We start from the raw sequence: 13,381 nt of genomic DNA on the forward strand, positions 1-13,381 counted from the left end.
ATAATTTCTTTGAAAATTTTCAAATCCCTTTGTTTACTATTCAATTCTACCTGAAATTTTGATTATTCAGAAATTCTGCAATATATTATTAGAAAATAAAAACTTCTAATAACTTAAAAAAAATTCAATTAAACTTTTTCAAAAAATTAAATCTACACAATTTTCAGTTAAAAGTGCGAAAGATTCAAACATTCAAAAATTATAATTTGAAACCTTTTTAAAATTCAATTATTTCTAAAAATGCACGATTTAATGCTTTCTGTATAAATTTGAATTGGGAAAAAATTAAAAATGCGTTTACTAATTGGAATTATTAATGACTGACTTTTTGCTCTTGAATTAGTAAATTCTACTATTAAATTAGTGGAGACGATTATTTATTAGTAAAATCTGCTAATTTAAAAGCAAAAAGTCAGTCACTAATTCAAATTAGAAAACATTTTTACTAATACAAATTTAGAGAGTTTAATATTCAATTATTATCTAAAACATTAACTGAAATTCATATTTGAATCAATTTTTATTAGAAAATTCTACGACAATTCAATTATTTAAATACAAAAATAAATAATTTATTGAAGAATTGAATGTTTTTAAAAATTGTACTCTCATTTAAAGAATTTTATCAACAAATTTTTAAATAGGTAAAGGTAATTAAAATTCTTTTGACGAATTTCAATAAAATTTTTAAGAATAATTTCATTTATCGAGAAATTAGATTAAAAATGTATTAAAAATAATTGAATCTCTGTAAAAAATTTGATTGAATTGAAAAAAGTATTTTGAAAATAATTGAATTTTAGAGAAAAATTTTATTATTTATAAAGATAATTAAAATTTTAAAGAGAATTTTTAAAATTTTTTGACCATAATTGAATTTCTGCGAAGAATTTTATTACTTTTGAAAATAATTGAATTCATGAGACGAATTTTATTAAAATTTCTTCTTAAATAATTGAATTTTTTTTGTGAAATTTTATTGAAATAGTAGGATATTAAAAATAATTGAATTTTGATAAATTATTGAAATTAATGAAATTTCTACAAAGAATTTAATTAAAAATTTTTCGAAAAAAAATTGAATTTTTAAAAGAATTGCATTAAAATTTTTGAAAATAATTTAATTCTTTCAAGAAATTTAATTAAAAATGTATTGAAAATAATACTTAAATTCTTATAAATAAATTATAGGAATTTCACTGACATTCTTCATTATAGTTTAGATAAGTATTCCTACAAAATTTCAGCTCAATTTATTCAATATAATATTAAGAGAAAAGTGGTCGAAAAATTAGCATTGAAGGTCTGACAGTCACATGATGTTAAAGAAAATAATGTGCTAACAAAAATGACTGTTTTTCATCTGTCTGGTTAATAGTGAAAGGGGATAGAAAGCATGTGAGGGGAGAGCGGTTGGCCATAGCTATATAGTATTAGTAGATCTGATATAGTTCAACGTTTGTACCACAAATAGTGCAATGATGCACTGAAATATTTTCCGCGCTGCAAATTACTATTTTATTAATATAATTCATAATGATTAACACTCTCTATAAATCTTTTTTATTAGTAGTTTTCTACTAATAAAATAGTGCGGATTCCTTTACCAATTGAATTTGTCACAGTTTTGACTAATTTTTAGTAAAAAATACAACTTCACAGTAAATCGTGAGGTGTTAAAATTAAAATAACACCAGCATGGATTAAAATAATCTGCAACAGTTTAATACCTCTGGGATTAAATTAATACCAGAAAGAATTTAAATAATCCATTTTGTTGTTATTTTTACAATGAATAAAATTTCACTTTAAATCAAACGCCAAGTCAATGATTTGTCAAAATTCGATGAATTTAGCTTCAACAGGGACAATAGTTAGTTACTAATTAACTTAATTACTTAACTTACTTACTAATTAACGAGCTAACTAACATTCTAACTTACTAACTAAGTAGCTTACTATCTTTCTAACTAACTTACTAAGTTTCTAACTAACTTACAAACTTAATCACTAATTAACTAACTAACTTAAATACTAATTAACTAACAAACTTAGTTACCAACTAACTAACTTACTTAACTTAGTTACTAACCAACTAACTTTCTAACTAACTTACAAAGTTAATTTTCTACCTGAACCAAAAATCTTTACACATTCACACAGAAACAAACTATAAATCCATACCCAGATAGCACACATTGCCACAATACAAGATTACGTGCTATCTGTGTAGTAACTTTTACTAAACGTTTATAGTATAAATCTGTATTGTTTTTAATTTCTAACAATTTCTACTATTTATTTAGGAGTAATTTTGATCGTTTTTGGAGTAAATGTGTTAGTATCGCCCAAGTACATTCAATTTTTAGTTTCAGAAATAGTAAAAATTTCTTCGATTCAAGTACCTAATATTCTGATTCAATAAAAGCTAGTTTTAAAAATATAATGGAACTATTTTCTTTCCCTAATGGCGTATATAAGATCTGCACAATTTTATTCTTATATATTCCCTCAGTCTGAGAAAACAAATGCGCATAAATATTAGATACTCAGCTTTTTATACATGTAGAAAAAAAATCTGTTCTCCTGACGTGTGCAACGTTCAATCAAAAATACAATCGCAACAGTCTACACATAACACGCGATCTGGATATTCGCTCGACTGGCGTTGCGTTGTGTGTATGCCTATACAATAAGGGAGAAGTAAAATTTACCGCGAGGAAAAAGAAGTCAAAGCAATAAAAAAGACGTTAGATAGTGGCTTTGAGAAAATAGCAGTAGAAAACAAGTGTAGGTACCTACTATAAGGAAAGAAAATAAGGAGGAAAAGAAGAAATGATTAAAAAGAGGAGTGACGGAATTGAGAATATAAGAGAGAGAGAGAGAGAGAGAGAGAGAGAGAGAGAGAGAGAGAGAGAGAGAGAGAGAGAGAGAGAGAGAGAGAGAGAGAGAGAGAGAGAGAGAGAGAGAGAGAGAGAGAGAGAGAGAGAGAGAGAGAGAGAGAGAGAGAGAGAGAGGAGGGGGAAACACGTGCGCGAGCTAGGGTTGCAAACGCTCCAAGCAGAGGAGGGTCCTCCAACTAGAATATCATAGAGATAAAGGAAGATGGTAAATGATCGTGGGGGAGACGAGGAGCGAGACAGAGAGAAAGAGAGAGAAAGGACTCTCCGCCATGTGCTCGCTCGATCAACGTTCAGTCGTCGCGGCGCGCTCGTTGCGGCCACGTCGGGTCAATTTTTTTGTGTCTCTTCAAAAATAATAATAATAATTACGAATTTTCATTATTTATAAAAATATATTAAATTTCATAAAAAAGTTTATTTCCTCTTGTTTCTCGTGATGTTTGAATAAAACCAAAAAGAGGAAAAAGTTTTTTTTAGCAAGGACGTCGCAACGCCCCCTTCCCATGTTTTCCAGTGTTATTCTTGAAAAATTATTTCTATCCCTTGGTGTGAGAAAAATGTCCGAGGAATAACAATTGTCTCTACAAAAAAAAAGAAGACAAAAAAAAGTGTTGTGTGTCTCTTGAGTTTTATGGATCTGTTTCACAAAGAAGACGGAAGAAACATTTGATTCATGATACAAGTTTTTTGCTTGTCTCACAAGATAGTTAATTTTTGAAGAAAAGAATAATTTTCCCAAAACTAGTGTTTTTGTTTTTATTTTGAAAATGCATCATACAGCGCCTTGGTATTTGCCCTGGGGGTTGAAGTTGGTACCGTTGCCGATACCACCTGGACATCCGGCTTCCGGAATACCAAATCCTCCACTGCATCTTTTGACACCATTGCCGGGGATTTATGCACCGGAGCCTCGCAAGGTAGGACAAAAAAAAGGGTTTTTATTTTCGAAAATGACTCTTGAAATTGAAATCCGTTTTTGCTCGCTTCGCTAACCGTTGAAATAAGCGCGCGCGATGAATTCGAGTTGTTCTCTCGTTCACTTGATGTACTCGCTTTTGTTTGTTAGACACCCCCTCCCCTCCTTCCGCATCCACACACAGACACATAACCACAAGTTGCTCTCGGTGTGTTTTGTGCATTGTTGTGCACATTCGATCAGCACTGTTTTGTTCTGAATATCACTAGGCACTGTTTTGTTCAAATCAGTGGAAGGCGCAGTATAATCTGGAAAAAAAAATATTCACTGTGCGACAGTGTAATAGTATACTGGTGAATTTCATTTTACTATGAATACAAAATTTCAATTGGAAAAAGATTTATTCGACTCGGAAAAATAACATGTAGGTTAAAAAAAAAGAGCTACTCGATCTCGTGCGGAATTCGGAGAGTTTGTTTTTACAATCAGGCGATTTTTTTTTTTTTAAAGTAATAACACTTTAAAAGGGATATTTGCTTTTTGTTGGTCCATAGGAAAGTGTCTCTATTTGCGAATTTGAGTGGGACAAATATTTTTGCAAATGGTGATAAATTTTCACATAAAAGTAAAATTGATTTTTTTTCTAAACTTGGAAAATGATAAGAATATAAAATATTTACTGCTAACAAAAAATTTATGGATGACAGTAAATTACGATAAAAATTGTGCTTCTAAATGACAGATTTTAAAACGATGATAAATTAGTTTTAACTTTTTAAATTTATTAAATTTGAATGTTTATTAAAAGTTCGGAGCAAGTTTGAAAAAGTCAAAATTTTGAAACTGAAGATTTTCCCCTACATTTGAGTTCTTGAAAATTGACTACATGATTGTTAGTAAAATTTTGAATTGCTGTTTGTTTTAAAACATAATAAGAAAACAGCTGCCAAGTTAAGCCGTACGTTTCTGTGTCCATTTCATGAACACTTTGCTTCCTCAAGGAAAAAAATATAAAAATATGCCAAAAAATTGAATTTGAAAAATTTTGCTTAAAGAAAAGTTACCAGGGTGTCTACAACATCTGGAAAATCGGGAAATGTCAGGGAATTTTTTCGAAAGTCAGTGAATTTGTTTCATCATGACTTTCAAATGTACTCTTAAACATAGTATTTTTAATGCCTAGAATTAGTATTTTAAATTTTTAGTAAAAAATTAATAGTAGGAAAAAATAAAAAAAAGTAAAAAAAAATTAATAATTAATAGTAATAATAAAATTAATAGTGCATTTCTATTCTATTTTGATAAATAATATAAACCACAGACATATAATCAAATAGAAAAAGATTGACCACTTAAAATTCTGAAAGATCTAAAGAAAAGTGTCATATAGATGAAGCTACCAATCTGCATGAATTGAAGCAGAAATAATTGCATTGAAAAAATTCGTTTCTTAAAATAAGTCCATTTGTTCTTAAAATACATAATTTTTTACAAATTTTCATTTTATATTCATCATTTATAACGTTGGTGACATTTACAACGATTTAGAAAAACAAAAATTTTTTTATTCAAACTTTTGTCTTAATAAAACTTTTAACAGTGTTTTTTGAACAAAAAGTTAAAAACAAAATTTTGTAAACGTAAAATGTTTTTTGAGTAAAAATAAAAAACCGTTTTTTTTCTTCAAATCGACGATGACAAACGTTGTTAGTTGTAGACACCCAGAAAGAAAAGTTTTTAAAAAGTTGTGAAAGATTTTTCATAATTTTCGGTTTTTAAAATACCAATAATTTCGTAATTTTAACAAAATTTTTCACAAAATTTTCAAAAAAGTCTTATTTTTCAAAATTTTGGATTTTTAAAAATGTAATATCTCAGGCTATTATGGACGAAAAATGTTTAATAAGAGGTTATGTTTCTAAAATTTGTATTGGAATAATATTTTACGTCTCTATAAAAAAATTAATTGTGAAGTTTCTAAATGTAAAAGTTAAATTTTTAATTTTCGTTGCAATCAGTATAATTGATCTTCCCTAAAGCTCTTCATAGTCTCAAAATATTTATAAAAATATAATGTTTACACATACAAAATGATATTTTTTAAAAATGGGATTTTTCAGTTTTTGAGGTTAAAAAAAAAGATATGTCAAGGGACAAGATTAAAATTTTTTTGTATTTTATTGTATATTGTAATATATTGTAATATTGCGCCTTGCATGTCGCGCATAAAAAATATAAAGTTATAAAGTTTCAAAATGATTTTTTTAATAAAGTGTTAAATTTAATTATGAAAACAAGAAAAACTTCTCTTCTTCTACTATTAGATATACAATGCATTTTTTGCAATTTTTTATAAAATATCAGGATTCTTGTACAGAACCTGGAATTCATGGAAAAGACATGAGATTTTTAAAAGTTTTCTGAAATTAAATCATAAAAAAAGTCTAAAATTTTAAATGTTTACAAATTTTTCAATTTTTTTTTCTTTTTCTCTTTGATAATTATTTTGAAATTTTTGAGATTCATATTTTTTGAAATTTTTATACTTTTTACCGCAATCTTTTAAATTTCGGACGAAAACAACATAAAATCAAATTTTCAACGTATGCGTAACGTACTCCTGTATTATAAATTTGAAATTATAATTTAAATGACATGAATATTATATTCAAATTTTACTGGAATTTTCTGAAGAATTGACCTAGAAAACCTGGAAATAGCCTGCAATTTTAAATTAGGTTTTTTGTTGGAGCCCTGTATGCGAATATAAAAAAAATACAGCTAAAATCAAAATTATTGTTATTTTTTAAATCAAATAGCAATTAATTCTAAATTAAAATTTTATTCTAATATTATTGTTTCATATAATAAATAATAATATAATAAAAAAATAATAAATTTTTATTTATTTCTTTAAATTATCCCAGATAGCCAAGCGTAATAATCGTTATTTTTTAGTACGGCACATTGGCATCATACTCATATTTTATACTATAAGTACGAAATAATAAAGTGCACTAGTACTCTGGTTATCTGGGATGTTTTAATTTTTAAATTATTATGCAAAAAATATATTTACATTATAATTATAGGTAATTGAATTACAAATACAATTTTATTGTTTATAATTTATAACAATTATTTATAATTATATTTTTACTTATAACAATTATTATTTATAATTATATTTTTACTTATAAATTTATAATGATTTTAATAATTAATTCAACTTAAATTTCAATAGTTTCTCCTTTTTATTGCAGTGAAATAATTGAGTTTGTCAAATTTAAAAATATGAAATTTATATCGACAAAGTTTTTAATTCATTTAAACCTTCTAACTTTATGAATTATAAGTTTTAAAAAAAATAATACAAAAAAATATTATCTTGTTGGCGTAAAATTTTTCCCAATAATGCTATACAATTATAGTTTATTAAATTAGAGAACTCTCAATGCATTTTTCAATATTAAACAATATTTAACTTCATACATATTCAAATTGTTTTAAATAAAAACAAATAAAATAAAAGTAAAACATATCTTTTTTCATAAAAATTCTGAATTCATTATTTAAAGAAATTTAATAAAATGCTAAAGTAGAATAATTTTCATTTTAGTCGCGCGTATTAAATTGTAGACGAAATATGATATTTAATGCATTTATGACAAATTTTATTTGTTATTTTAAAAATTAGCGAATATAAATAAAGATTAAATTTCCTAGACAAGTTTTAGTTAATAAAAAAAAAAAAAAAGTATGAGTATATTTATAGATGCAAATCCGATTATGTAACGAGATTACAAGAAACCGTAATGAACATTACGAGATTATGAAACGAGAGTGTATCAAATTATAAAAGTTACAAACTTCTTCCGGTTATAATGCATTTATTAGAACAAGTTTGTCTGTATCAAGGGTAAATATTTAAAATTCGAAGTTTATTAATCAAGTTTTATATACTTGTGCACGTAAACTATGAACATTGATTTTCTTCCCTAATTATTGAAACGATGTTTTCTCTCTCTGAATTTTACAGTGAAAATTTTCATATTTGGATGTATAATGGTTATAAAGAATTTAATGATAAACTTTCGTTATGTATTTTATTTTTTTTAAATAAAATTAATATATATTATTCTATTGAGGATATTCGTTTTTATATGAATGACTTTTCGAAATTTAGCCCATAAAGCTTTTGATCTATAGCCCCATTAAGTTTGACGTTCACGTATATATTATTATTATTATTATTATTATGTAAATTTATATAAGGGGTGGAGTAAAGGCGCGAATCTGCAACAAAATTGTATTCGATTTTATTCTATGTTGTTATAAATTCAATTTTCAAACTTTATACATTTAAATATTGAACCACATTTTTTGATTTTTTATATTAAATTATTGATATATCTTATGGGAAATATAATTAAGGGAAGGAAAATTTGTTCTATATGCTGGAAAAACGAAGTCTGAAAGATAAAATTATCAATTTTAAAAATATTAGCATTAAAAAATTTATAATTCAAATTTTTATTGAAAACACAAAAATAATTGAATTTTGGAAAAGTTACAAATAATTGATGCTCCGGATCTTATAAGAGGGCACTTTCACCATGTAAAGTCTATGCGGAAAGTGCCCTTTTAAGATCCGGAGCTTCAATTGCAGAAATTCAATTATTTTCAAAATTTTTTATAAATTTCTTCGTAATAATTCAATTTTCATAAAAAATAATTAAAAATTCTAGAAAATAGTAATTGATTTGAAATGATGAAAATAATTTTGATAAAATTGAATTCCACAAAACATGTAATTATTCCAGGGTGTCTACTAACCGGGAATTCCGGGAAAACCGGGAAATAACCGGGAATTTTATTTGACCGGGAAAAACCGGGAATTAGCCGGGAATTTTATACCGAACCGGGAATTTTTTCACAAAAATTAAAAAAGTTTTATTATTTTAATTTGTTTTTAAAAAATCAATTTTTATTTCAATTTTTATAGATATTTATACTGTTCTCTAAATTTAAGTTACTTAAAAATAATTAATTTGATGATAAAAAATCAGTTACCAATTCAAATATACCTATTATGTAAATAAATTTTAAAAAAATTATGGAGTTAATAGAAATATTGTGAAATTCGACTGAAAATATGTAATTAAATTTGTTAAAGAAATTCATTAGAAACTTTTTAACAAATAGAATTTTCAAAGTATTTTAATTTAATAATTGATTAATAATTGAATATTATAAAGAGTAAAATTCTAATGTATTCATGTTTCTTACTGCGAAGATTAATAATTAAATTTTTTATTAGTTAATTTAAAAAAATATACATACTTAAAATTGTTTAATGAAATTGAACTTTCGCAAAATTTTTTTTAAATCTAAAAAATAAAATTGTTGTAATTTTTCAATTCTATTGTTTCAAGATAATTGAATTTTTCTAAACAAATCATTGAAATTTTTTTACTTTTTTTGAAAAATAATTGAATTTTTTTAAAGAATTTTATTTAAATTTTTCGAAAATAATCAAGGGAAGTTAGTGACCATAATTATAATTTTATTTTTAAAATTTTAAGTCCCTCTTACAGTTTTAAATCAATTTTTTGCTTCTAAAAATTATACTATTCTATTATTATTTAATAATTATAATTATTGAACTTCTCTTAAATTTTTATCATTTTAAATTTCTGAATGTTCAAATAAATGATATTTATTTATTCCTTGAGCAAATTAAATGTTTATTACATATTAAGTAAATAATTAATTATTGCTGCTTATTATTTTTAAAAATTTTAATAAAATTCTTCACAAAAATTAAATTATTTTCATAAATATAATAGCATTCTTTGGAAGGATTCAATTATTTTTATAAATAGTAAAATTCTTTGCAGAAGTTCAATTATTATCAATGTAATTTTAATAAAATTGAAAAATCCAATTTTCAATTATAATTATAAAGAGACAAGATTATTTTTAAAAACTTGAAAAAATTCTTTGTTTAATTCAAGTATTTTCCAAGTTTTTAATTAAAATTATTGAAAAAAACATTATTTTCAGAAAATTTAATGATTTATTTATGTTTAAAATCAAATTTAAATTTACATTTGATAAGAAAAAAAAACCGGGAAAAAATTAGGATATAGCCGGGAAAAACCGGGAAATAACCGGGAATTTTGTTAAACGAAAATAGTAGACACCCTGTTATTCTTAAAAATTTTAATAAAATTCGTCGAAAGAATTCAATAATTTAAAATTTTGTTAATAAAATTCTTTATGAGAATAAAGTTTCAAGAAACATTTAATGATTCAATAAAATAATTTATTTTTGTATTCAAATAATTAAATTCTCTTAGAATTTCCTGATAAAAATTGATTTAAAAATGAATTTCAGTTAAAATTGTCATCAAAATTTCAATTATTATCTTTATAAATAATAAAATTCATCTTTAATTATATTTTCAAATATTGTCCTCAATTAAACGATTTTCAATATCTACAACTTCATTTGTTTCAAATTTGTTTTTCATTTGTTTTTTTTCATTTGTTTTTTTTCAAATTTTTCCAAAAAGAATTCAAATTATTTAAAAGAAAATTTTTAATTTCACAGAAATTCAATTATTTACAAATTTTTTATGAATATCTTCGCAATAATTTAATTATTTTCATAAATAATAAAACGCATCACAAAATACCAATTATTTTAACTACAATTTTAATAAAATTCCTCGAAAAATGCAATGTGCCTGTGTTATTTTCATAAATAATACAAATTTCCCAGGAATTCAAATATTTACAAATTTTTTAAAAATTTCTTCGTAATAATTCAATTTTCATAAATTTGATTAAAAATGTTTAGAGTAGTTACATTTTTCAAGAAATTTGTTTAAAATTGTATTAAAATACAATTTGAAACGAATAAACTATTCTAAAAACTAAGCTATTCTAAAAAATTTTATTAAAATTCGTCAAAAGAATTCAATTATTTAAAAATTTGTTAATAAAATTCTTTATAAGAATTAAATTTGAAGAAATATTCAATTATTAAATAAATAAATGATTTAGTTTTGTATTTCAATAATTGCATTCTCCTAGAATTTCCTAATAAAAATTGATTTAAAAATGAATTTTAGTTTTTAGTTTTTAGTTTTAGATAATAATTGAATATTAAAATAATTTTTAAGAAGTTACAGTAACAATATTCTTATAATATAAAATAATGTTTTTATCACTCGGTCATCTTTAATGAATCATGGAAATTTTTAAAAATCTTAATTTTTGTGAAAAAATAATAGTTAAATATTTATTTAAAAAAGAATTTTTTGTTGTTTTCAATTAATTTTACAATTAAAAAAAAATTGTAAATAAATGTAATAAAAACATTCTTTTTAGTAAAATTTTTTCCTTTATTTTCGAATAATTTAAAAAGTTTCAATTTTATGTTCAATTAAAATTTTTAATTGACAAATAGAATTTATATAAACATTTTTATTTTCTTTAGTTTAAAAAAAATTTGATTTTTATTAAAACAATTTTAATTCAGAAATAGAAATGATGAAAATTATTTCCTTATGAAAATTGAGAATTTTCTACAAAAATATTAAGAAACGGGAATATCTCATGTTTTTCTTTCCCGAAGAAAAGAATAATCGCAGTTTGTGAACAATATTGTTATTGAGAAATAAAAATTATCCATAAAATAGTATATTTCTTATTTCTTAATCATAATTTTTTAACAATTAATAATTTTCTATTTTTTTATAAATAAAAAGGAGAAAAATTTTCATAATTTAGATAACTATGTTAATTAACAAAATATGGTAAATATGTTTGTACCTATTTAAAGTCTTTTATTTCCTGAGTTGAATGCAAAAAACAAAATTTGTTTATCTTTAATTGTTTAAAAGATGTGATCAATTGTTGTATTTGTATCTTGTAAATAAACGAATTCGTTTGGCTCAAAATGTCGATTTTCTGAAACTTTAGACAAATAAAATGTAATATATTACAAAGTTTCAAGTTATTTGGTGAGGGTTGAGAAAAATCCGATAAATTATTTTTACTCAATGAAATTATTATTAAAGTAGTAAACTTTATGTTTTTGTTTGCAATTTTCATCGATTTAATGACAAAAGGAAATGCTGTAAAGAAGACTATAAAAAATTGCATTACATGTTTTCTATAATAGAGTGGGAGAGAGAGAGAGAGAGAGTAAATTTTTTTTCTTAATTTAACACACTTGATCAAATTGCAATTTTTATAATGGATCTGAAAGTATCTTATTTTGAGAAAAGTGTCCCATTAAAAATCCTTTCAATCACTATCTTTATTGTAAAGATTCGTATAATTTCTTATGTATTATAAAAAAAAGTATAGAATTTATTTACTTTTATTTTATCATGAACTTGTCGTGCTCACAAATTCATTTCAGCTACTTTTTTTCATTTTTCTTGTTTTGTTGTTTGTGTATGTGTGAGTGTGAGTGTGTATATGATTGTAAAATGTGACAGGCGCGATATACTACAACAATAGGAATTCTATCGTGAGAGTAGTGAAAACACAGATTTTTCTCGGGGAATATTTTCAATATATCCAGCAATGCAGAAGGATGCTTGTTGCATGAAAAGATATTACAAGCAAAGCTGGAGAAAATTCAAAATATTGTAAAAACTCGTTAGACTTCATGTTCAATTTAATCTCATGAGAATTGACTTTTCGAATCTTCTCTTTTATTCGCGCACAAATAGTGCGGAAACATTTTCTCCTTGACACATATATAAATCGTGTAAATGTATAAATATACACATTACAATTGGTATTGTTTTTTTTTTTTACTATTTTTTGGTTTATTTATAAACTCTATCAGCTTTTTGGTATGATTTTTGAGAAATAATTTTTTCCACTTTGTGCGTAAAATATTATAAATGGAAGTGCGAAGTTCTTTGTAAAACTTCATGTGGAAATACAAGATTGTTACGGGCAATTAATTTTTATACTAAAAGACTACATTGCAACAATAGACTTTCTCTAAATTAATTGTTGGTGTTTATGATATTAAGAAACTGGTGACTTCCTCAAATATTCTGCGTGAAACTTCTCTATAAATATATATTTGAAGTAGATTTATTTTAATTTTACTAATTCAATGAGCCAATTTTTTTGTTTTTAAAATAAATTAATTAACACTTTCAAGGTTGCCACAGGTCAGGGAAATCAGGAAAATATAGGGAAAAGTCAGGGATTTTTATTAAAAGTACTGGATAAAATTATTAAATTTTTTAGAAGTCATAAGAAAATTCTGAATATTGGTATCTTTTTTTGTTTGCCTCATAAACTATGAAATTACCATAAAACCTTCAATTTTCACTATTTCTGACAATAATTTCTTTTCAAATAACATTAATTCTTCAAGAACTATCATCAAATTATTACCTAGAAATTATTCAATGAATAAATTTAGTTAAAGATTTTTAAATTAATTTAATTTTAAAACAGTTGCATTTACAATTTTTTAAATAGATAAATTTCAAAAGTTTTTAATTTGAAATTTTATAAA

General features: G+C 23.9%; 1 protein-coding gene across 2 annotated transcripts in view; it reads left to right on the forward strand.

The window, feature by feature from the left end:
• LOC122498765 (RNA pseudouridylate synthase domain-containing protein 2-like) overlaps positions 1–13,381 on the forward strand; it is a 486,414-nt gene that overhangs the window by 111,246 nt on the left and 361,787 nt on the right. The window contains exon 1 of one of the 2 annotated variants that reach the window (XM_043606678.1): positions 3,213–3,820. The exons of the other annotated variant lie outside the window; for it this stretch is intronic. Within the exon in view, the coding sequence (XP_043462613.1) occupies positions 3,671–3,820 (150 nt within the window). The 5' untranslated portion in view covers positions 3,213–3,670. Of the gene's footprint in view, positions 1–3,212; positions 3,821–13,381 lie in introns of those variants that run through there. 2 annotated transcript variants of the gene reach the window in all.

The sequence above is a fragment of the Leptopilina heterotoma genome, unplaced genomic scaffold (assembly GCF_015476425.1).
Source record: "Leptopilina heterotoma isolate Lh14 unplaced genomic scaffold, ASM1547642v1 Lhet_16, whole genome shotgun sequence".
NCBI classification, from domain to species: Eukaryota; Metazoa; Arthropoda; class Insecta; order Hymenoptera; family Figitidae; genus Leptopilina; species Leptopilina heterotoma.